This window comes from Telopea speciosissima, chromosome 4, assembly GCF_018873765.1.
Source record: "Telopea speciosissima isolate NSW1024214 ecotype Mountain lineage chromosome 4, Tspe_v1, whole genome shotgun sequence".
Lineage (NCBI taxonomy): Eukaryota > Viridiplantae > Streptophyta > Magnoliopsida > Proteales > Proteaceae > Telopea > Telopea speciosissima.
The window spans coordinates 65362979-65389559 of NC_057919.1; the positions used below are offsets into that span (position 1 = coordinate 65362979).

At 39.4% G+C, this 26581-nt stretch overlaps 2 protein-coding genes across 3 annotated transcripts; both read right to left on the bottom strand.

Annotated features, from left to right (window-relative positions):
• Positions 1-1712: 1712 nt before the first annotated feature.
• On the bottom strand, positions 1713-16474 carry LOC122657466 (ATP-dependent RNA helicase-like protein DB10). 2 transcript variants are annotated; one of them, XM_043852171.1, is made up of 8 exons: positions 16187-16474; positions 14483-15794; positions 7197-7424; positions 5189-5257; positions 4371-4640; positions 3916-4266; positions 2984-3261; positions 1713-2803 (listed from the first exon to the last, which is right to left on the bottom strand). In XM_043852171.1, the coding sequence occupies exons 2-8, from the start codon at positions 15704-15706 to the stop codon at positions 1978-1980; spliced, it is 3246 nt and encodes a 1081-aa protein (XP_043708106.1). In that variant the 5' UTR covers positions 15707-15794; positions 16187-16474; the 3' UTR covers positions 1713-1977. The 2 variants fall into 2 exon arrangements, with proteins under 2 accessions (XP_043708106.1, XP_043708107.1); XM_043852172.1 differs by having other exon boundaries at positions 14483-15830.
• LOC122659547 (two-component response regulator ARR5-like) lies at positions 15772-26581 on the bottom strand. Its single transcript, XM_043854650.1, has 6 exons — positions 26523-26581; positions 20072-20172; positions 19867-19946; positions 19688-19765; positions 19411-19570; positions 15772-15821 (listed from the first exon to the last, which is right to left on the bottom strand). Exons 1-6 carry the CDS (start codon positions 26579-26581, stop codon positions 15772-15774), a joined length of 528 nt encoding a protein of 175 aa, XP_043710585.1.

A 26581-nucleotide genomic window follows, 5' to 3' on the forward strand; every position in this document is an offset into this window, starting at 1 on the left:
TCATCTTCTCCTAATGGTCTCACCACCACCATGCCCCCATCACAACCACCCCCTTCACGTCCCCGGACCCGCCTCTACCCCAACTACCATTACCCTTTCCAAAGAAATATATATCAAATGGTAAGAGCTGGTAAGCAAGGTAACTATATTGGCAGCCTATGTTGGTGCTCCGCATTTTATCTAGCTTCCGCTCTTACTTATGCCCCGCCTCACATAGAAGAAGGGGAACCTGGTCAATGGAAGAACCTATGTGAGCAGGAGGGGATTGAATCATTCATTCATCGGATACGTCTTCAATTACCAAATGAAATTTTTATTCTTAAATATTTCAATTGATGCAAACAAAACAATTTCAATTTTTTGACAAAAAACTATTTGTTGACTATTTCATAAAATCAATCCGAAACTAAAATAAAAACCATACCAAATCTGGCGTAAGGGAAAAAAAATATCCACATAATCAACAAATAAGCGAGGGGATTGTCTAAACAAGCGGTGTGGCCTTCGCCTCATCACATGATTTTTTTATTAATTGTTTTGAAAAAAAAAAAAGAAAAAATAAATAGAAAAATCTTTCCAAAAAGCATAAGCTACACTGCTTGCTAAGAGAACTCTTTTCCCTATTTTAAACTGCAGTCGCCATTTCCAAAACCTAATGGTACTCAATTTGCAATGCTTAAACCCCCAGCATTCAAAAAGTAAGGGACAGGGTTTGCTGCCGGGTTATCATGCGGCTCCTGAACCAGTATACCAGTATAGAGGCCAATGAGAGGGCATGCAAGGGCTATCAATAGAAGGGGTAGTGCGGTCATTTCACTCCCTTTTGCGTAGGCAAGGGAACACAACCAGAACATTTTTATTCCATCATTTGATACAGTTAAGAGACCTAGTTAACTCACCCGCAACAAAAGGGCTAGCGTAGCAATACACCACCTTCCTTCCCACTTCAGAGTTCACAGTCCTAAAAGTTTGTTTAGTCCTCCTTCAGCACTCTCACTTTTACAAGTTTGTATTGTCAACTTGAAGAAAGTTTTCTTCCACCATGAGAAGGAAAATCCATGGGTTAGATTGCCAATATGAGGTCTTGGGATCAATTCCCGCATTTACCTTATAGGGTTTGGGGTGAAGGTTTTTGTTTGGAGAAAAAAATTAAATTGCTACCTACATCAATATCAATATTTATGTAAATTCTCCAATACAACCACATGTAAAGAGGGCGACGTACCTGCCCATGCTTTGTCTCTATGATTATCAAAATCCACTTTGAAAGCATATCACAGAACCATGGAAACAAACTTTGTGGCTTGAAGAAATTTAGAGTCTCACAGAAGTAAATACAGCCTCAGGTTTTACTTTCAGATAATCTAACCATTTGATGATCATAAAACTGCAAGCTAGGGATTCTTTCACTTACTATTTCCATTTACAGGATGTTATAAGAACAATTTTTTTAATGAACTGAGATGACAAAAATTGGTTAAACATTGAGTTATTCGTTCAAAAAGAATTCACTTTTTCAGGTATATTAGGTTCTTACAGCCAATAATATAAACCATATTAGACTCTTACGGGGAGGCTAAATTTTACTTTCCTAAGATCATACATTTCCGAGGCAAATTCAAATAGATGCACCAGCTCTCCAGCCTTCCCCTGTTCCATTCTTCGATAATTCAACTTCAATCTACCCAAACTGTGCTTGCTTCAAAAGTCCATCTCAGTCAAGTGTGCAAACTAACAAGCACCAGAAAACCCTGCTGATTACCACAGCAGTTCCTTCAATAAAATGAAAAACCAAGATAACCTATGATGATTCTTTCACATACGAGCTACCCTCCGATCTGACTTCACTGCTGCCACAATAACCAAAGAGACCACCATCATACAGCAGTAAGAGAACCAAAGAGAACTAACTGCAAAAATTCTTCTGTAGCACACCTTACAGTTTGGTAGCTGGCTGGTAACTTGGCTCACCTACAATCATGGGATACCAGACCCAGTGCCATCAGCTATTGGCAGCTGAATTGCAGGCTCAATTCCCAAGTTTGAGCCACCTTGTGTTGCTCCGGGGGACATGGGGGACATCCTCGATTCTTCAGGGACAGCATCATATTCCGGTTCTTTAGGACCAAGGTCACGATTCTGTCCACGTGACCTCTCATATCTTTCATAGCTACGACTTCGGCTACGGCTCCTGCTCCTGCTCCTGCTCCTGCTTCTGCTCCTGCTCCTGCTCCTGCTACGGGACCAACTTCGGCTTGGGCTACGACTCCTGCTCGGGCTACGACTCCTGCCATAACTTCTACGAAACTTATCTGGTCTTCTGTTATCATATCGCCCTCTCCCGTTCACACTATCGTAACGATCACGTGGTCCCTGTTCATGCCTTCCCCAACCAACTGGACCACCACCAGGCCCACCAAATCCCCGGCCCCGGGTTCCCCTTCCACCAAAAAAGTCATTCCTCCCACCCCGGGCACCGAAGCCACCATCCCTTGATCCACCACGACCCCCAGAATCCCAACGCCCGCCACCAGAATCAAAACGCCCACCAACAGAATCCCGACGACCCATCCCACCCCGCCCCTTGCCCATGATGGGCCCACCACGTACAGCCATCTCTCTCACTTCAGGTGGAACTCGCTGGTTGGCACCCTCCAAAACCTTTACCAGATCAGCTGCGTACTTCCAGTCTTGATCAGAGAAGAAGGTGTATGCTACTCCTGTTGCACCAGCCCTCCCAGTTCTTCCAATTCGGTGGACATAATCTCCTATTCCCGTGGGAAAATCATAGTTGATCACAACCCTTGAACACAACAAACACAAATACATTAGATGAGACGATAATACAAAATGGTGTCCAGAAACCAACAAGAATCATAAGAACCCTACTATAGAGTTTAGACTTCCACAAATTTGAATTAAAAAGAACTAAACAGGGAGCATCGAGAACAATAACCAACGATCTAAACAGGGATCACCGAACCTGATGTCCTTAATGTCAAGCCCTCGAGCAGCCACATCTGTGGCAACTAATATTGGAGATTTCCCACTGCGGAACTGATTGAGAACCCAGTCCCTCTCACCCTGAGATTTGTCTCCATGAATTGCAGCAGCACCAAAACTGCGGCCAATACCACGTGCAAGCTGGTCACACAACCTCTTTGTCGAGCAGAAGATGATTATCTTTGACCCACGTTCTTGCGATCTAAGAATCTGTTCTAAGCGTCTCTGCTTCTCCATTTGTGGGACAACCTCAACATACTGCAGGTTCAAAACAAAATTGAGGTGCACACAACAATTTAAAAGAGAGGGCGGAAGGAGGGGGGGGGGGGAATGCAGTAATCTATTTCTTGGGTAGAGGGAATGATTGAAGAATAACAGAATCCATAAAACCACAAGGAGGGTGGAGTCCTTTATAGCTCAAAGGCCAATTTGTGCAGTGACCATCAAAGCACAACATGGCTTTCTTTGAGTTATCTGTAGGAGAGGGGATTATTAATTATTAATGCCTTCGTTCGTCCTTAATTAGTTTTTATTTATTTTATTTTTTGGGGGGGGGGATGGGGCAGGGAAGTAGTTACATAAATATATACTTGACTAATCCTTGTCACAAATAAATAGGTATGCTACATGGACCCTGTAACGAATATACCGAAACAAATTAGTAATTTCAGGTTGTCCCTCCAACCCATTGCCTAATTTTCAAACTAGCAAATCAGGAGAGAACATTCAATCAGGCCTTAATTTGGACCACTAGATCCTCTGTACAGGAACAATGAAATTAAATGACAGGTCCAGGTGCATCATTCTGCTCTAGCTTGGTCATCCCAGGATCCATCAAATGAGTACCTTGTAATCTCTTCAATATGAAAGCTATTAATTCAATCAACCATTTGACAAATATGTATCACATACCTGAGTGATGGACTTGTTTGCTGCAAGCTCATCAACACTGCCAATATTCACCTGAACAGGATTAACAAGTAGATCTCCTGCTATTTTCCTGACCTCCTTGGGCCAGGTTGCGGTGTACATGAGTGTCTGCCGACGAGGAGGTATCTCATTCACAATCTTGCGGATTTGAGGTTCAAAACCCATATCAAGCATTCGATCTGCCTCATCAAGGACAAGGAGAGAGACTTGACGAAAGTCAATCTTCTTCATCTCAAGGATATCATTGAGCCGACCAGGGGTGGCAACAACAATATCCGCCCCTCGATCCAATTCTCTAAGCTGAGGGCCCTTTGGAGCTCCACCATACAAACACTGAAAGAAGAATCGAGTAATAAAGAGAAAAGATGATCAACGAAAAGTAAACAGAATGAAACATGAGACAAACTATTATATGAAACAACAAACATGAGACTCACAGTGCAAGAGACCCTAGAAGAACGGCCAAACTTGTTAACCTCATCTTGTATTTGTGTTGCAAGCTCACGTGTAGGAGCCAGAACTAACACTGTTGGACCATTCTGAGCATTATTTCGGCATTGTCTCAGATGAATAAATGCAGGAATAAGATAACCCAAGGTCTTCCCAGAACCTGTTTTGGCAATGGCCACTATGTCCCTACTCTGTACTGCAATCGGCCATGTCTGCGCCTGTATTGGCGTGGGAGAAGAGAAGCCAGCCATATGTATCTAAAACAAAGGGAAAGAGAAAATAATCCTCATAAATAAAAAATATCTACTAAAGATACATCATCATTCACACAACAGAAAATATAAGAATTTACTTCCACTCTCATGCATTGTAAAGAAAATAAAAAATCCAAAGACAACCCCATGTGTATGCAGTCGCTTACTGAAGCAACTTGAGGCAGCAAAAGGGGCATTTCAGACCAAGTGGCGGAGTGAAGAAGCAGGAAAACCCCAGCCTCATCATGTGTCATTTGGAAGCAGGGCCCACCACCCTCCCAACCTGTCCAGAAAAGGCTCCAACTATTTATTTTGCAGCCCCCAAAGGACAGAGCAGTTGCTGTGTATCAGGTGCACATAGCAATGCAATGTACGACATATGCTCCGATACAGGAGCAGATATCGCACTTGCGACAATGGAAAATAGAAGAGTTTAAACACCTATAAATGTTGAATAAATAAAACTTCAATGCTCAAAAACAAATGTAAGTTTTCAACCATATAGATTGGTTTACCAACCTAAAAAATTTGATTACAGTAGTAATACGTACCTCTCTGAGTATCTCTTGAGGGAAACCAGTGGCTTCAAAAGTCATGAAGGGAGCAGGAACATTGTCACCCTAAGCAATTTGTTTCACAAATCCATGTCACAAGCCACACCAAAGATTAAATCCTACTGAACCCATGAGAAACACATATTTCCCTTCAACAATATTATTAGCCCAACCAAGAAATGTTAGCATTGAAAAATATGAAACAAGAGAATATTCAACATAAAACAAAGAATGGAAAGGAAAATTTTCAATAAACAAGCCAGTTAACCACAAGAAATGTTACTATAACATATTAACATGGATTAATCAACAAGTGGAATATAGAAGGCAGGCAATCATAACATAATGATCTAAACAGAACATGAATTATAGACTTGGAAAAAAGGCCAGGAAAACTAACGAGATAAAGGACTTATTTCAAATTCATTTAGAAGTCTACTTCAATAATAGCTGTTTTGTTTACTGACCCTTTTACAAAAATGAATCTAAGCCCGAGAACTACGACCCTAAGGGAGGTTGTGTAAACAAAAATGATTTGTTGTCGAATGCCTAACTAGAAGACAGCAGAACTGAAGAAGCAAGCTATTGGAAGTTTGAAACAATCAAAATATACATTTGGTTTATATTGTTCTTGGAATTGGTAATTGTCCTGGTATGCCTAGTTTTCACATTTGCTTTATACTATTCTCAGAAAATATTATATGATCTTATCTATAAGTAATTAAACTGCTCTCGATTTAGAGAGATGTTCTTGTTCTCTCAAAAGTTTGACTGGTGAAATGATTTTAATTTAACATGAGATTTTTTGTATTAGGTAGAGCACAAAACCAGCTTTCCAAAAAATTCAAGATTGCTTAAATCTGATTTATATTAAAGGAGTTATGTTCCGGTCAAACCTTATTTAGCGTGTGCAAATGCTGCCAAAATCGCCCTAGAATGAAAATATTTTTTATAAATATAAAAAAATGAATATTTTACCTCTTTTGGTTTTTAGCAACGTTTTACCATATTAAAATTTATGGAATTTTTAGATTTGAGAAAAATTCAAACATTAGAAAGTTGAAAATTTCACCTACTATTGAAAATCCAGTTTTTGTTCTTGAACTGGGGGTTGACTTGTTATCCTTTTGGAATTTAATTTTTAAACTATTTTTATTGGATTTAAATAAGGGGAATTTGCTTATTTATGAATAATATCTTAAGTAAATAAAATTTACTTAAATGATATTTGGCATAAATAAAGGCCAAACATCGTTCGATACCACTAAGGGGACAATTGCCTAGGCCCCAAAAAATCTGCCTGGATGCACTGCCTAAGCAACGCCTTAACTATGGATGAAACTGTTTTTGATTAGGTTACATCAGATTCTAGAAAGGAATTCTAAATACAAGAGTGTCATTTCCACATCATTACGTCAAAGTGTGCTGTTTTTTCTGATGCTGATTGGGCTGGATGCAAGGATGATAGGGGATCCACTACGGGATTTTGCATCTTTCTTGATTTCTTGGAAAAGTAAGAAGCAGCCCTTTTTTTGCAATACAACATATGGTCCAAGTTGAGCACAGAGGCTGAGTATAGAGCCATAGCAGCAACTGCAAGTTAGGTTATGTGATTTAACAAGGAATTGGGTCTTGATGTCTCTATGCCTATAGATATGCTTACAGATCACCTTTTGACCCACCTAGAAGGCTTAACTATTCATCGCTGATTTCTCCCTCATTGATTCCTCAATACATCCACATCCATCCTATCTCTGCTGATGGATGGGAGAGACAGAACATCCCAAAAGCTCCCTTTCCATTGTACATTTACATTACCATTGTATCACATTTCTTATGCAGGAAATGGGAACTAACTTGAAATTAAAACAGGTCATGAAAACTCCAGTACAGGCAGTTATTTATCGCAATTATTTATAAATAAAACTGAAATTAAAGACATGTATAATTCAGATATATATGTCTACACAGTTGACCGAGCAAAATAGGTTAAGTATTCACGGACCGTTGCAGTAACTTCATGTTGTCGACAGTATGCTTCAGCAGGTGAGAGATTTCCAACATCTGAGGAGCCAACCATCCTTGGAGGTTTTATTGTTGCACTATTAGAAAAAGCTTGAACACCAGCAGCATGATTGTACAAATTAGGCATTACATGCCCCGCTACAATATTCAATCCCCCAGGATGACCAGGGTTGAGATTATGAGGAGGAACACCATCCATCCTTATTTCCTGTTGTGAAATAGCAACAAAATCATCAAGCGAAATAGCGACAAAAGCTTCAAATTCAGTTATATGTCATTTCCTGTTGTGAAATAGCTGTATGCGAGAAGCATCAAATTCAGTCCTATGTCATTTTCCTATTGTGAAATAGCTGTATAAGAGATAGAGAGAACATGGGCATATTTTTAAACAATCTCTCTCTCGACAGAGAAAACATGGGTATGTTTTATCTACCTATACAAACACAGTATATATGATTTACCTAGTCAAAATATCAGTTTTTGTTGTTTCCACTGTCATCTTTATTGGCTATTGATTTCTTTACTTGATTGATATGACACCGAATGGTGTGGTCGTTTTATTGGACAATGTAATAGGTAGAAGTAATTCTTTCTTGCAAAGAACCCATTTCTGTACTAAGAGTAGGTTGATAACCCACATCAGAAGGCATCTGCCTAATAAAGCGGATACTTCGGATCCTGCTTGGACGAAACGGAAGATATTGTCGATAAATAGAAGTACGTCTTGTTCATTAACATCCCGGAAATACTCTGCCATAGTTAGGGCAGTCAAACCAACTCTCATATGAGCTCCCGGCGGTTCATTCATCTGACCATAGACTAGAGCTACTTTTGATTCTATAATATTTTGTTCATTAATCACCCCAGATTCTTTCATTTCCATGATAGAAAGTTTCTTCTTTTTTTTTTGATTGATTAAAAAAAAGGATAATATATAATATTATGTAGAACTTGTAAATCTGGGATTGGATCAACAAGTAAAGTAATCCAAATTTTTTTCCTATTTTCTATAAGATAAGAATTTGTCGGTTCGGGGCGCGAATCGAATCTCTTCATCAGACGATTCAATGAATCATTTCCAATTATCTTCATGGCAATTTGATAAAGCTCAAACCCAAGTGCCTTAGCTCAATTTTAGAGTTTCAGAATGTTGGAATTTTTAGTATTTTCTTCTCCAAACTATGGTTTACAATTGAATCCTTCATAGTCCATGCCTCTCAACCTCCATATTAGAAGTTCCTAAGCCATTTATAATAGTTTTTTTATAAATATTTTACTGTTTCTGCAACCCACGTGTTGCTTTTCATTAGCTGTCATTATTAAGTCAGAACAAAATGAGAGCATAAAAAGATTGATATTTCTTTTTTGGAAATTTAATCCTATGTTCATCCAATGGCCATGCAAAGACAACCCCCCAGCCCCAAGAAAAAAAAGTCTAATTCACATGGAGTCATCATAAAAATCATGATTCAATGTGCATTTATTTTTAAAATAAAGCGAAAAATAACCAATTTATATCTTGATTCTGCACCCTTAAACCCTCTTACCAAAAACAGTTTACTACAAGTAATGCAACTTTTGTAGTTATGAATGAAAACCTAAAAGCAGGCTAACAATGCTATAAAACTGCTCCAAACAGCAATAGATTCATGACTTATTTTCATATTTTATAAATGAGAAATTGACGCAGTTAAAAAGAACAAGTCCAGAAGCAAACCAGGCCATCAAACTAGACTAAGTAGGGGTGTCAACCGGTCGGTCACGGTTGGTTTCGGTCGGACCTGATCGGGCCACATCATTTTTAACCTCTACACTGTGACCGCCCGTTTATGGGATCGGGCATGCATATGGCAGACATGGACACATTTAATATCGGTCGGTCGGTTGTCGGTTTTTAATCGGGCAAAACAGGCATCCATTCTGTGAGAAATTAGACTCAGGAAGCCAAATTTGAAGATCAACCAATTACATTATAAGTCACTTCAAATAAAAAAAACACTAGTAGAATCGGATTTAGAAACAGAAGAAATAGATTGACCTTGGATCAAGGTTTATTTCATGGAGATTGGAAAATAAACTGGCCAGAGAAGAGAGAGCATTTTTGTTGCCATCATTAAGCAGGAGTTGGAGCAGGCATCGATGGAGATTTTGTTGCCATCGTCTAGCAGGAACAACACTTAGCTATCAAAGAACTTCTGTTGATAGAGAGAGATATTATGTTGCCATAATCTATGAGAGGTAGAATCGAGCAGCGAGAGTCTTAGTTTGACTGAGAACTGATCATGGAGTCGTAGAGTAGAGGCGGTGAGGCGCAGAAGGATTAGGGTTAGGGAAAGAGAAATAACTTAGGTTTGAGAGGTTTAACATTTTAGTAGTTTTGTGATTGTGATTTTTATATTTTATATTATGAATTAATAAAGATGGTAAGGTCTGTGAACACGTTTTGTCAGGGTTGGACTCCCAAAATGGTCAGTTTCAACAAAATAAATACTATTATATCAATATATGCTGAGATGCATCAGGATTCAGGAGTCATTTGAAACAACTTTCGGTTGGTCGGTCGGTCGGTCTCCCACAATGCACTGGGAACGACTGAGTAATATTCGGACGGGCTTAAGCCCGGCACATTTGTTAACCGGTCAGGTCGGGGTCGGTTTTTGATCGGTCGGTACCGGTCAGTTTTACCGGTGCGGTCTTTTAATTGACACCCCTAGGACTAAGCATGGACTAATATGTTTAATTTCGAGTGTCCAAAGGGTTATATAGGCAATTGGCTTAATTTTGGGTTTATTAACGTAATAGACCAATTCTATAAGCCCAAATATTAGGGATTTAAGTCTTATACGGGATTGAGTTGTTAGTTTCTAGTTAGTCAAAGTTCTAGAATAGTTTCTATTTTGAAGAACACTTGAGCTGTGGATTCTCCCTATACTATACAATTATACATAGGGGTTTCCTAATTTTGCTTATTTTCCATGAAATTATAAATAAAGAGCAATAAGTAGTGGGAGAATCATGCACTGGGACGCTCTTTGTTTTTAATAAATAAAGAGTAATAGTGTCCCAGAAGGCTGCATAACCAATCATGACACCACATGTCGTAAATATATATATGAAAAATTATGGTGCTTAATGTAAAAGGTGCTTTACGGAGGATGAAAGTACAAAAGGCACCAAGTTGAGATGGAGTGCCAATAGAAGTGTGGAAGAGTTCAGACATTTGTGGTTTATCTTGGCTAACCAAGCTATTTAATAAGATTATGAGCACAAGGAAAATGCAAGATGAATAAAGGAGAAGCATTGTGGTACCAATTTATGTTTATAAAAATAAAGGTGATTTCCAAAGCCGTAATAACTATATAAGCATAAAACTAATGAGTCCCTAGAGAGTTAATTTGGAAAGTACTAGAGAAAAAAAGTGTTTCAAATATATATGTAGACATAGTTAAAGATATGTATAATTAAGTGTGTCAACCGGTGCAGTTCTGGTTATTCGGTTCAGTTTCGGTGCGGTTTACATTTTTATAAGGTGAAATCAAAACCGAATCGGATAGGAATCAGCCAAAATCAGAATGGTTTTGCATACAGTCCAGTTTTACCGGTTTATATTAGTTTTCGTTATCCGATTCACAACTGGTTTACATGTGGCTTGTGTAGCGTTGGTTTTGGGAAACACTAATGAAGACAACTTCGGTTATCAAAGCGCTTAGAATCCCGTGTTTTTCCATTCTCTCCCAGTCTCCGAGTCTCATCATATTTCCCATGCCGATGGGGGAAAAAAATTCTCATCTTCACCCGTCCTTCTTTTCCTTTCTTATTCATTGTTTTTCCATTATTTTTCTTCTCTATTCCCGCATGATAAACAAACTACTTCTATTAACAAATAGAGTTTTGTTAATCCATTTTAACATCATCCATCATTTGCAATTCATAGTTGGAACAAATACAATATATAGTTAACCCAAGACATTTTACTTATTTTATGTTTCAAGTATGTTGCAATAATTGTTGTTTATTAAATTAATTATTATGTTATTAATTAATCCAATTGATGCATGGGTCAGTATTCGAGTAAGAGGTACCGGTTTCTATTCGGTTTAGAACCGTGGTTTTACGGTGCAAATCAAAACCAAACCGGAAAGAGAACCTATAAAATCAAAACCGGATCATTTTCTGCGGTGCAATTCGATTCGATCGTAAACGGTAGGTTCCGGTTCCAAAATTCAGTTCCGGTTCCATTTGACACCCTTATGTATAATCGTGCAGTGACTAATGTGGGGAGTCAAGGGGAGGAGTGACATCATACTTATTGAGGGAACCAAAAGAACCAAGGGCAGGCCTAAGATAACCATAGGAGAAGTGGTGAAGAAAGACACGCTTAGATTAGGGTTTGCTCCTAGTATGACCTAAAATAGAGCTGATTGGACTATGTTGATGTGAAGTTGTTTCCTGTTTTACACTCCCATTTCAAGGCCTAATTGTCGGGTGGTAAGAAGCAGTACGTAGCTATGGCCGATGCCCTAGAGTGTGTGTTGTTTGTGTCGATGTTGTATGCCTCACCCCCTTTTCTTTTTTGTTATTCTTTTGCCCCCTTCTAGGATCCATGAAGCCGACCCCATTAAGTTGGATAAGGCGATGATGTTGTTGTTGCAAGGCTGAGTCGCCGTTATTGTTGCATAATAAAGAGTAGTGGTTCATACCCACTACTAATGCTTTGAACAATTTGTTAAGCTTATGCTTGTTGATTTCTGTGAGATTCAGAACTCCTTTGTTGTGAGATCAGTGAAGCCCTTGGTAGGTGATGCACACACCGGGTCACAAATCACTATGGGCGCATCCCAATACCCAATATCCAAGTTGCAAACGAATGGCAATATCTGTAATTTATCAGAAGTTCTCAAGGAGGATGACAAACTTGTAATAAACCAGAACTTAAAGAACTGTTTGGTAGTTAAGGAGGAGGATAAAAAGGTGATTAGAATTATAGATGGAGGATAGACTTGGAACAAAGGTTTAAATAATTGGTGACATAATAAATGAGAGAAGGGTAATAAGCGAAGTGAGGGGATAAACCTAAAAGAAGTAAAATCGTGAAAGGAGGGGGAGGGTGGTTTATCATCTCCTACCTCTAGACACCATGGTACTAAATCTCGTTTCGTTTCGGTGTTTCGGTCTGACCGAAATTGACGAAATTTCGGTCGAAATATGGTATTTTTCTGTGGGTGTAAAATGCCAAAAATGTTCGAGATGACCGAAATTACCGAGATTTTCGAAATTTCCGAAACGAGATGACCGAAATTTCGTCGTCGAAATATTGCATTTTTTCATTTCGAACTTGCGTTTTGTTTCGGACAGGTCGAGATACTCGAAATATTCGATATCTCGACCGAAACTTTGCGAGTTTTAGTACTATGCTAGACACTACCAAAAGCAGAAACCCAATACTTTTCGAAGGAGAGAACTCCTTCAATATAGGGTTGTTCACTGCAAGAATCTGGGACAAGGGTTGAAACCCCAAACCCTATCGGATGCAAGTGATAGCAATATCAGCAGTAATAAAGTCCATTACAATTAACTATTTATTTTTCAACTCATTCCAGCGGATCGATTGAATCAGAACCTAGTTTCAATGTGGCTCTTTCAATGGGTAATACCTTAGGGATCGATACTTCAGGGCCTTGGCAGTGAGGAAAAGTTCATTCAACCAAGTCACAAGGGGGGGAAGGGATTGAAGCAATGAGCAACTGAGGTTCGAACCAAGCTCAGTGGTACCAGTACTGTTGATCTGAGAGAAGAACAGGGCAACAACAGGCAGTACAATGAGAAACAAAAGAGTAAAGGGGGAAAGGAAACAAACAGCAGCATCGATAAGAAAAGGAACAGTAGAAGAGAGGAGGAAGGAGAGAGCACATCACTCACACCGTGAGTTCCGACCTCAGCTTTCACTATTCCATTCTTCAAAACTGTCTAAATCATTGGATTTCAATGGTATATAAATAAGAATAGGGAAAAAGTCTCCAATAAGGAAACATCTCTAAAATTCTATGCATCCAACTTTCTAAAATAAACAGAATAAAATAGTAAAAGATATTATCCTCCTAAATAAAATAAATTCCTAAAATCCTACTAGATCATAAAACCCAATTGGACCCAGTTCGCGGTTGGAGTTCTCAAATGGGTTCGGCCTGGTCCAACGAACTGCTCTTGCATCAGTGGAATGCCAAGGTAGCTTGGTGGGATGCTAGTCAAGCTCTAGGTGGGAAGCCCAGTTCATATCCTCCCTCTTCTATCTTATACCTTCTTTCTTCTTCTTCTCCTTCTTCCATTAAAGTTTCAATCATTGTTCTCCTTGGGTTCCTAAGGTAGCTGTCCTAGTTTCTGTTTTCTGTCACTTCCTATTTTCTACACCCTCTTCTTACTTTGTTTCCTTAGTTGCTAATTTCATCACCACCATCTATGTTGGTTTCACTTGCTATCTCACACTAGTTGCTGTTTTCCTGTAGTTACTAAATCTGAATTTCTATTTTCAGCAACTTACCATTTTGGTAACCCTTATCTGGTTCCTACTTACTATTTCCCAGTAGCTACTTCATCTGAACATGCTATTTCAGTTACTTCTTAATCTGTCCTCCTTAGTTACTAAATCTATTCTGTGTTTCTATTTTGGCCACCTGCTATTTTTGAGACTACTCCAAATCTTCCAATCTAGCCATTAATTTTGACAACTTGCTATTTTATGAGTTTCTCAATCAAGGGTGCTATCTGGGAAGTTGCTAAATTCTGGTTTCAATTTTGGGTCCTAACCTCTACGAACCTGGATTACATGAAGTTTTCTAACCCTACGCCATTAGAAATAGATATACATTTTTTGGGACGGAAAAATAGACATTATCAATACTTAAATAACCTTTCACTTGCAAATCAGCACAATAAAGAATCACAGTTTTGAAGGAAATAATTCGGTAAGGATTGACTGGGCGAGCCTCGGTGCAACAGTTGAGTTGTGCTGTTGCAACCATCAGGTTGTGGGTTCGAACCATGGAAACAGCCTCTTCACAAATCGGGGCAAGGCTCCGTACTTTTGCCCCTCCCAGACCTTGCAGTAGCAGGAGCCTCATGCACTAGGACATTCTTTTAATTCAGTAAGGATCAAACTAAATATTAAAAACTGTTACACTCAAAGCACATACAAATCTAGTTCCATTAATACATACTAGCTCTAAATTACACAAAACAAAAATTAAATAAACTGTTAGAAGTGCATACCTGCTGATTCCGTGCCGTGGGGATTGCAGCAAGCTTTGGTTGCTGAGGAACCATCACTGGGCCTTCCTTGTTGGCATTAAAGTAAAATTCATGGCCAGATCTTCCATGAGGATCTTCATACCCCATTTTAAGTCCACCAGGAGGTCCACCAGACTGTTGATTATGCATCATTGTTGGCCCCATCTGATTCTCGATGGGAGCACCCATTTGTTGCCTCACTTGTTGCCGGTGCATATGATCAGTTAGAGATTGCTGAATCTGAACCAAAGGAGATGCAGCTTGTGTATTGCTAGAAGAATTACCAAATTGTTGTGCATGAACTGACTGAATGCCAACCTGGGGAACTTGAACAGAATGTGATCCAGTAGGCAGGTTCTGAACCTGCGATGGAGAAAATGCGATTTGCTTCCCTTGTTGAAATTCAGTTTCATCCCTAATAGGAAACCCCATTTTCTGCCCTTGAGGATGAGAGAATAGGTGACCCTGTTGATGTATTTGCTGTGCCTGCTGCTGTGAAATTTGTTGGCCCTGTTGATGTTGTATTGGCTGTGCCTGTTGCTGTGAAACCTGCGGTCCAGGATGATGCACAGCCTGTTGTGCCTGCGACGGTGAAATTTGTTGCCCTGGCGAAAGTGAAGTTTGCTGATATGATAGTTGCTGTAGCTGCTGGTGTGAAAATTGCTGCCCTTGATGTTGAGGAGTTTGTTGACTCAGCTTTTGTGGCATCTGCTGAGGCATTTGTTGCACAGACGGCTGTAACATCTGCTGCCTAAACTGCTGTTGCATAAGCTGGCCATGCTGCTGTGCAGATTGCACCATTTGTGAAGGTTGCTGCGATGCTTGTTGCATTTGAGGACCCTGCTGTTGAGCCTGTGTGAATTGTTGGACCGGTTGCTGGGACTGTAGTTGTCCGGGCTGTTGTGCAACTGTGGTTATTTGTTGTCCCTGCTGTTGCATGGATTGGGTAAATTGCTGACCCTGCATTGTCCGGGCCATGGGTATCGGAGCCAGCTTTGGAGTAGAAGCTGCAGGAGGGGGGCCGGGTGGCAATGGTGGCGGTAAAGAAGCAGGTCTTTCATACTGAGTGATGTTAGTTTCAGGATTCCAGTAGTATGTAAGGCCAGTGCTTCCGTCAATCAATCCTTTCCAGGGCTTTGGAAGAGTTGGGTCATCAGGTGCATATCGAGGACCCAAAGAAACTGAAGCGGCCTCGGCAGTAGCCATTCACAGTTGTTCTAATCACAGTAGCAAGGTTCAACCGACAAAATAGAAGAATTCAATCTCCAGCCCTAGCTTCCAATTCCAATATGCTCTATGTAGAGCACGGCCAGAGCTTTACCTACAAAAGCTAAGAAAGCAAAATCAATAGAAATAACGGCAGGGAGGGGGTAATACCGAATTAGCTCCCAAGCAAAACATTAACGCAACCCAGAAATCAAACTCCAGACCAAAACTCGTTAGCAATTCTCCCCCCCCCCCCCCCAACAAACCCCCAAATAAAATGAAATTGAAAGCAGACATCTTAAAAAGCGTACGGAGAGCAAGTATTCAACGGCTCCATAAACACCGAGAGAGGAAAACTTACTAACCATCCGGGCTCCGAAGAACGAAGGGAGGAAGGAAGCACTAGAGAAACGTTGAAGAACCATATCGAAAAATAAGATAAGATTAAGAGGAAAGGAAAAGAGTGCAAAAGTTTCTTACCTTGACGGTTATAACCAGACTTTTAGGGTTTTCGAAGACATACTCCTTCCACTATTTCCGCGTAGCTTTGGCGATGAACTACACGAAAACGATAAACCCTAAAAACCCCTCCCTGACCTCTGCCATTTAGGCTGCCGAGAGAAAATCAAATAATTCGAATCTTAACAGCGATTCGAACCCTCGATCTCGACAGAGAGGGAGAGTTGACGAATGCCCTTCCAAATGAGCCTTGAAAATCTATGGCTGCTTATATTAGGGTTTGGGAGATATTCATCTGCGGCCACAGAGCCAGGCTTAATACGCTGGAGCTTACAAGTGGATTTTATTTACAAAAAGAAAATGGGACCTATGACCATCAATCTGGACCGTCCAAGCACAGGCCTACTGATTCTCTCAAGCTTCGAGTATACAGAATCGAATACAGGATCGAACGAACCCCATAGATTTCTGCTTAGAATAAGAGCATAGCCGGTCGAAATCGACTGAACCCTAAAAGTTGAAATTAAATGAGAAAGAATAAACAAATACTTCTTAAAATTTCTTATTTTTTTGAATTTTTTATTCAATAAATTTGAAAATCTTTTTGAGTCATTGTTTTTCTACTAATTTGGCAATTAAAAAAATGAAACAATACAACAACAACTATAACCTTATCCCAACTAAATAGGGTCGGCTACATGGATTCGAAGAAACTATGATAGTAAAAGAAATAAGAGAAGTAAAAAGAAGTACAAGAAGTAAAAGAGAGAATAATAGAAAATAAGTAAAGGAAAAAAAAGGTCAAAACAGCATCCCAGGAACATTCCCCTACGAGGGGTCGGCTACACGGGTCCTAATCCTCCAAACAACTCTATCTACGGTCATACTAGGATTGAGCCCTACCGCATGCATATCCTTTCTTATCACTTCTCCAATAGTCATCTTAGGTCTGCCCCTACCTCTTTTAGCTCCGTCAAACTGAATCTAGTCACTCTTCCTTACTGGTGCATCCATAGGTCTCCGTTGGACATGACCATACCACCTCAAGCGGCTCTCACGAAGCTTGTCCTGGATTGGTGCAACTCCCAATTTGTTTCTAATACAATCATTCCTTACTCTATCTCTCCTGATCTTGCCACACATCCTCCTCAACATCCTCATCTCTGCTACACTCATATTATCTATATTACTCTTCCTAACTGCCCAACATTCCGCTCCATAAGTCATGGCTGGTCTTATAACTGTCCTATAGAATTTTCCTTTGAGCTTAATAGGCATGCGTTTGTCACATAACACTCCCGATGCAAAACATAAATAAATAAAATAAGAGATTAAACCCTAATTTTATGTGATCCAAAAGACGGGTCAAAATATTGACATAAACTTGGATCAGGTGTCATCGATTTTGATTCGAGTCGAGCGATTCACCTAATCTGATTTCGATTACCTTCTCATTCAATCATGGAAAATTAATAGCACAATGAAGTTTATTCCTTAAAAAGGAATGTTACTATTGATTGCTTTTATGGAAAAGATTTTTCTAGTCCAACAAGACTGCAATCCAATATAGAGTGATAATGGTTCTACCAACAAATTTTGACTTAGAAATAAATTGGTTGTGTGTTAAATTAGGGATTTAAATTTCATCATATACATTCCCATTTCCCATTTCCCATTCCCATATATTGACATATACTTTTGTATTTTCTTTCGTTCACTTCTTTTCAAAAAAGTTTCATTATCCCATTTCTCTAACTATATTTTAGGTAAAAAATTTAATATAAACAAGAACCATCAGATTTACATTTATTATTATTATTTTTTATTGAATTTTCCTCCACCTACGGTGAATGTGATCTCATTCACCACAGGGTGGGAGAGGGTGGAAAAGGGCATCAGGAGGGTATTTTGAGAACATACTAAAATCCTATACAGGTTTTGGGAATCCTAGGATGGTGGGTGAACCATCCTCTATGAATAGAGGAAAATTTTCTCCCTTTTTTTTTTTTTTTTTTTCAGTAAAGTGATTTTAATTTTAAGCTATATCAATTTGTCATGTGGCAGAAATTTGTGCTACTCTAGGGCTATGTTTGGATGACAAGAAAAGAAAAAAAAAATTTTGAGAAGAGAGATAGACACATAAATCATTTATTGCATCATTATGATTTTTGTCTCGTTATATTTCTTCTCTTCTTTTCTTGGCATTCAAAGTCCAAATATAACCTAAAGAAACTCTCTAGGCCTATTAGACTGAAAAAACTTTTATTTGGGCAAGGATTAGGCATCACGCCTACTCCAAGTAAGTTAGTGAGCGGCAGACATGTTGGAGGGGGACAACCATGGGTAAGGGATCAGCTCACTGGGATGAGGAGAGAGGTAGACACATTGTTGGGTAGCCCGACAACGTGCCCATGCTTTTTCCTTTTTATTTTTAGGGACAGAATGCCAACCAATGTTGTGTGTGGGCATGTACATGCGCCTAGACATAATCCGGCACGAAAAGACCGTCATTCCCCTCTGGAAAGGTGGAAAGGTCCAGGGGTGCGACAGTCTTTTCGCATCAGATTGTGTTTGGGCACAGGTACATGCCCACACACAACACCAGTTAGCGTTCCTTTTCCCTTATTCTTAATACAAAATTGGGAAAAAGATTGCTACACTACCTTTGTACAAATTCATTTATACCTAGGGGTGTAAGTTTGGCCTTGTCGGCTCGACCCCACCTGGTCCGTCCTGAGCCCGAATAGGGACTGGGCTGGATTTTTCAACCTTGAGGACGGGTTAAGCTTGAAATTTTTAGGCCCAGGGTTAGGGTCGGGTCGCGCCAAGGTTGAGGCCTCAAGCTAAGCCGACCCGGCCCAGCCTTATGTTAAGTTATGCTTTAAAATTTAGTGTTTACAGTTTACTATTTTTGTTTAGTATCAAATTATCTAGGGTTTTTTACAATTACCACCCCAAAAACTTTGATATCTACTATTACCCCCCTAAAAACTTTCAAACAACTATTACCCTCCCTTGTTGCATACTAATAACTAACTGGCCCCCACCGTTACATTTTCGTAACGGAGAGGGTTAGTCGTGACAGTGTGCCGTTGTCACGGATTTTCTAGGACCAAAATGCCCTTTTGGGATGGTGATTGTAAAAAAACCCCCACCCCATCACCGTCCCTTCTCCTTCTCCTTTTTCTTCCTCCTCTGCAACTTTCTCCTTTTACTATGTTGGATCCATCTCGCATCGGCTTCACCTCCACCACCAATTCTATCTTTTAATCGTTTTACATCCGAAAGCTTTACAGGTTTCACAATAAATTCCTCTGCTCCTTCCTCCAAACACCTATCGATTTGAGGCAAGACATTTTTCGACGACATAATCACCACAGGAATTTCTCTGAAAGTCGAAGATTCCTGTTTGGAAAACATGTCGAAATAAAATCAGAAACGAAATGAAATTTTTGCATGTCATTCTCTTGTGGAAATCTAAGAGATCAGAAATGTTAAGAAATCTTGAGAGAAAAATCGAACCTTGATTTTCTTAAGCAACTCATATCCGTTCATTCCAGGCATACTGTAATCCGTTATTATCATATTAACCTTTAAACCCTGAAAAACAAGTCACCGAAGATGTAAGAAAATCTGTAAATCAATAAAAATTGGAACTTTAAAAAATAAATCAACATTATGTTCAGTGAAACTTCTCTTACATTGAATCCCTCAGAGTTCTTCTTCTCCCCATCCAATCCAAGAAATTGAAGAGCTCTCGTTCCACTATCTACTATCGTCACTGAAGAAATTCCACCACATTGGTTCAGAGAACAACAAATGATGAAAATGTTGAAGAAAAAAAATTGAGAGATAGAGAGAGCGAGGACTCGGGGTCTAATTAAATAACATGAATTGGGAATCGACCTTTACAAGAGGAGATCTTGAGCAACCGTTCAATAAGTTTTCGATCGACGAGGCTATCGTCGACGGCAAGAACATGTAATTCTTGAGAATCCGATGAGGAAGGATCAAAGAACTCATTCATCTCCGGTACAGAAACCTGTGGAAGAACATGTAATTCTTGAGAACGGGCACCCTAGTAACACACTCGAAGAAGAAGAAGAAGGAGAAGGGACGGTGATGGGGTGGGGGCTTTTTTACAATTACCACCCCAAAAGGGCATTTTGGTCCTAGAAAATCCGTGACAACGGTACACTGTCACGACTAACCCTCCCCGTTACGAAAATGTAACGATGGGGGCCAGTTAGTTATTAGTATGCAACAGGGGAGGGTAATAGTTGTTTGAAAGTTTTTAGGGGGGTAATAGTAGATATCAAAGTTTTTGGGGTGGTAATTGTAAAAAACGCAATTATCTATTGGTTTACCCCCCCCCAAAAGAAGAGTCTAATTATTTATTGAACGAAATTATTTAAAATTTTAAGTTTTGAACTAAGTTTTTTAACTCAAAGAGAATTCAAATAGTCAATTAAGTATCAAACAAACAAATACCCAATCACATGTATCTCATTTTTATTAATGCAAATGAGAACACATATGGCAAAAAAAGCAAGGCTGGTCAAGATCAATCAAGGCCAACCCGGTCCATCCCGGCCCTATCAGGGTCAATTAGGATCGGGTTGGGCTGGGTTGAGCCCAACAAGTTTGGGCCTGGGCTGAGATATCTCCGCCAACCTCAGGGCCAGGTTGGACTTGGGCTAAGCTAAGAGGACTCAGGGTTAGGTTCTCGGTTCTCATGCATTAGGTCGGCGCATGGTATTATAACAACCGACAACCTCTTCTTTAAACCCGCATTTCTTCTCTCTCCTTTGTTTTTTTTTAGTTTTTTTTATTAAACTGTCATTGTATTATTATAAGTGGACCCCACATCTTATTTCTAATTCTTCTTCTTCCATGGAAGGCATCGGTTCTCCAACTGCTCCCCTGGCCTCTGCAACCCCCTCACCTAGCCCCACAACCCGAACCCCCTTTCTCATCTACCTCCCCATTATTCCAATGTTCCTTACTTCATCAAATCGACCCACAACCACCTCTCCCAACACCATACAACTCTTTCTGACGTCGTCTCTCTATACCCTATTAGAATGTGTAAAACTATGTGTAATTGAATTCATCATAGAGTATGTCATTATACAGGTGTTAGTATAATGAACTATAAATGTGGTTGGTGGTAGATGATAGATGGAACAGTAGTACCGGTGTGAATTTGTTAACACATCCCTCAAACTCAACATTGTTGAAAACCATTTGAAGCTTGGATAATAGAAATTGAAGACGCATGGGCGAGCTTTAAAAAAGAATCAACATGTCGTGAACATCCACAAATGAAGCCTGCCTTGGCGACAAATAGTGTCGATGGATGGGAGACAAATGAATGTTGCTGATGCAGGTGGTGGTTGCTGGTATAACCCCCCTTCAGACGAAAGTTGTTTTTTTTTTTTCAAACTAAGACAATGGCATGCAAGAATGGACCAAGTCAGTGTTGTTTAACAGAAGCTGGAGTAGAGGCATAAGCCATGCGAAACAGAAAATAGGTCATCAAACAAACATGAACAACAGCAAAGACAACAACATGTGAGATCAGAACAAAGGTTATTGTGCTTAAACAAACGAAGGCGGTTACAATGGCAGGGAACATGAACAAAGTTGTGCAAATGAAGAACAATGAAAGTGTAATATAAATGTGTTTTTTTTTTAATCATGGGAGGGTGTAAATTAGGAGAACACCAGACATCGGGATGGGCAAGTTGGAGTAGATGATGAAGGTTGCGAGATTGAGTGGGTAGAATAATAAAGAAAAAAAGACATGGAATAGTTGAAGTAAATATGGTGGGTATGGGTTAAAATAAAAGAAAGAGCAGAGGTCATCTTGTTCGGTGAAGATTAAAGATTGTGAGTTTTTTTTTTTTCAATAATACAAGAGAAACTCTATGTGGTTTTATGGGGAAGAAGACAAAATCTAAGTTTGGAGTAAAGAAAATATGAGAGGAGAGGGGACAAATTTTTTTTTTTTTAAGCTATAAAAGATAGTCTCTCTCCTGTTGTATTACCAGTTTTAAGGACTTTGAACAAAAAGGCTGAAGTCAGGGAGTTCTAATATACTCTAAATATATAAAACACAAGGGCACCAATATCAACAATATCCAAGTACTATCAACAAATTATGTACTAGAAAAGAAATGATACCATAGGATATACTTTGTAAGCATGGCCTTCATTGCCTTATCATTTGTTCTTCCCATTCCCAATTAGTTTGTTGCCAACCTTCAATTTTCAACGTTAGCCTTTTGGTTTTCATGTTCATCTTCCTATGCTCTAATGAGCTCCACTTGTCCAACATCAGCCTCTGCTCCCTCCCTGTTTGCTTGTTCAATTCCAGCATTGAGTGGAACAAGACTCTCAATGCATATATCTATGTCACTCAGAAATAGACCACCTCGAATCCAAAGATCCCTCAGTCTTCCTCCACGGGGATCATACACGAAGAGCTTTCATGGATCAGTTGTGAGTACAATTTCACCATTCTCTGAATAACATAAAGGCTTGATAGGCTTAAATCTAACAGAGTTAAAAGCCCTCAACCCAAATGGTCACTGGATCGTGAACAGTATCTACAAAGAGTCTCACACCATAATCCTTCATAACCCAAACCTCAATACCGACTGCTTTATAATTACAGATCATGGAGAGTTATCCTCTAAGAACTCCAATAGTCCTTTCAAACTCAATATTCCAAGAGTCAAAGCCAGGCGGCAGTGGCACCTCTCGAAATTCTTCATCTTTAAGATCAAAGGAAATGATTATAGTGGATGAGGTAAAAGGTCCCCTCAAGCCATATGCAACCCAATGAAGAGCAAAATTGGCAAGAACCCCAGTTGGGCGTCCGATGAGATAGAAGGGCATGTCCCTGATCCTTCTCCATGAGTTGGTTCTTAATGAGTAGACCTTCACCTCGCAATCCCAAGTGCCATATGTAATAGAAGTTTGCACAATCCTTACAAGCTTGTAATTGTCGGTGGTGGATTCGTAACCGAATCTGTAATCCATTCTAATGGGAAGGTAGGGTCTGATTGGAATCTCTATAGTCGTGTTGGGCAAAAAAAAAAATAAAAAAATCTATCTCCCTATTACCGCATCCAACACAATTATATTTCACTGTGGTATCAGAGCCATATTCTGTTGTCGGCCCTTAACATCTCAATCCACCTTTTTTCAGTTTATAATTTGATATTCTACTCTAATCATTGTCCTCTACCAATTTTTAGCTCAAGCTTCCAAAGTGACCCACCACCTTCCTCCAAGCGTTCCTTAGACGGTTGTGTGCTTATATATTCTCCTTACATTTCTTCTCTCCGAATGAAACCTTAGTACCTAGCCATGGAGAAGGATGACAAGAAGGTAAAGATAAGCAAAGCAGAGACCAAGAATCTCCCTGAGGTCCTCATCGATGACATACTTTGAATCCAAATAAAACATTAAGATCCTTCTCTTGCTTCATTGGGTTTGACATTTTCATAATTTCTGTTTTCTTTGTGAAATTATGCCGATTTGCTTACTTCTCTCCCTCTCTTTTTTTTTTTTTTCTCTAGCAGACCGAACTTGAACAGATCCCTTTTGATGATTTGATCTCCGTTCTCCATTACCAGACTTGAACAGATCCCTTTTGATGATTTGATAGAAGTTTGAGAGAAGTTTCAGAAATGGAAGATGGATTTTGGGGAAGATGAGATTTGGGGAAGATGAGGGTATTTTGGTAATTATGCCCTAGCAAGGGCATTTTAGTAATTAGGTTGGGTTAGGTTCTTAAGAACAAATAGTGGGGGTAAAAGGGTCTTATCAAATTAGGTTAGGGCAAAACGGTCTTTTCATATTATGAACAAATAGGTTAGGGCAATTAGGTCTTTTCAAATTTATAAACATAGGAGAAAGGGTAAAATGGTCAAGCTTTTAGCACTTAACGGCTAAACTTAACGGTTTGGACTTATCTGGAATTAGGGGGTAAAGTAGGGGTGGTATGTGAAATTTGCAGGGGTGGTATGTGGACCTTTCAGAACCTTAGGGGGTACGAGGACTATGGGGTGCATTATAGGGGGGTACATGTACTTTACCAAAAAAAAAAAAACAGTTTTTTGATCCAACCAATGGCCCATGTGGAATAGACAAGAAAATATTGAAAAAGCATATGCAAGCGGCGGAGGTTACTCTAGCACTATCTCCGTATCTCTCTCGCCAATCTCATATTTCTCTGTCTTCAAAGTTCAAACCCTCGCACTGACTTACGCTCTGCCCTCTGCGTACTCTCATATCTGCTCACTATGGCTCCCTTTCATTGCTGTTGTTAAATCCCCGCTGTTAATTACTTCTCCACTTAATACTCCTGTTATTCCTTTCGAAATTCCTTTCTTGAGTGCTGGATTTGGTATTATTTGACCTCCACTACCAACCAGTTCCCAACCGAACCGTCGACATTGGTGTGGAGCTACTTAGCTCCATAACTGTTTGTTCTGGACTTACATTGCACTTTCAGATGCATAGCCGGATTCGTTGTAGTTGTCTTAAAACAATTTCCGGGACTAATTGGTTTTCTACATCATTGCTACTGATGCCATCCATGGTGGACATAGGTGAACAGAGGGCCAATGGATGGCTACAACTTCTGCCCTGGGAAAAGGAAGAGAAGTTTCAGGGAAGGGGGCAGACTATTTTTCATGGTTTTTAATTGATGTGTCATTTCATATTCTTTAGTCTTTCCAGCTCTCTCTATTTCCCCCCCGCTACTTGTGATTAGAGAGCTTATAGTGATGATGAAGGAAAGCCAAGTTGCCAACTTCAATGCGTTCGAGATGCAAAGGCGAGGATTGCTGGTACAGAATAATTGTAAGTATTCACTTGGCACTTAACTCGTTATTCGTGAAATGCCAATGGTTAAGTTTCTTTATTCTATGCTTGTCTATATTATTAATGCGAATTTCCCTAGTTTTCTTGAGAATATCCATCATCAGAACCCATTACCAACATTTATAAAGATTAATTGAAGGGTTTGTTTCTATTGTTTGTTGTTGGTGTTCCAGGAGTTTGTTTATGGTTTTTGATATTTTATTTCATATATTTGTGAATCTAATCACTGGTGAGATCTTCTTCTTTTTTTTTGTGTATTATCATTAGTGAGATTTTAGTAAACTAATTATATATAATGTAAGAATTGATTAAAATTTTGTGTATTTGCTCAATTTATTAGTATTCTTGTCGGGAATGAAGCTACTGCTGGTTGGTTGCTTTTCTGCGCCACAACTTCTAGATGGAGAGTTAAAATCAAGTATACTAAGAAAATGAGATAAAATAAAATAGGTCTTTTATCCTTCTACACTTTGTGATCCTTCTCTTCTTTGAGGTGCGATGGAGGGCGGTGGTTGCGCAATTTGTTCTCAATTTTAGCATTCTAGGTATTATGAATAGAGTATAGGGAGAATATATTTACATAAAACTACTTGGTGTCACAGAAAGTGTGATTTGGGTAAAGGGAAGACCTTAAAGAAATGCTTAAGGATCCATTAGTGCAGATTCTTCAATATTCTTATGGAAAATGAGGAGGTAAAGAACAAGCCTTTTTTTTTTCTGAGAAGCATTAGCAGAGAAGGATATATGCTTCTTTCAAAAAACAGGCCAAACCAATCTTCCCCTCTCTTTTTTTCCTTTTCAGTTCACCAAATGTCTTGACCAAGGTAATCCTTGCTTGGTAGTCTCTTTTGGTTATAATGCAATTTTTTTACTTCAGTTCTAATGTTCTCTGTAACAGAACTGAAACTAAAACTAACCTGCAGCAAGACAACTAGAAGAAGAAAGCATAGAAGAGAGAAGAAGATCTGAGAAGAGAAGAAGGAGTAAAACCGAGAGAGAGAGAAGACTTCTCACGATTTAGTTGAATGACTAAATCGTGAGAGGCAGTTTTATTTATAATAGAACTTAAGTGAATTACAATAGAAAACCCCCAAAATACCCTTGAGACATAAAACTAATTAGAACTAATTAGAAAGAACCATAAAGACATAAATAACCCCAAACAACTAAACACAATAATCTTAACACTCCCCCTCAAGCTAGAGCGTAGACATCACCAAGATCCAGCTTGGAACAGCCACTTGCAAACTGTGGTCAAAACAAAGCTTTGGTAAACATATCTCCAAGCTGAAACTGGGATCGAACAAAAGGAGTAGTAATCAGCTTCTTTAGAACAGCATCACGAACAAAATGACAGTCAACTTCAATGTGCTTGGTTCGTTCATGAAACATAGGGTTGTTGGCAATATAGATAGCAGCCTGGTTATCACAGTACATCTCCATGGGCTGATCACTGAAATAACCAAGCTCATGAGTAAAGGAACGAACCCACATCAATTCAGCAGCTGTGTGAGCCAT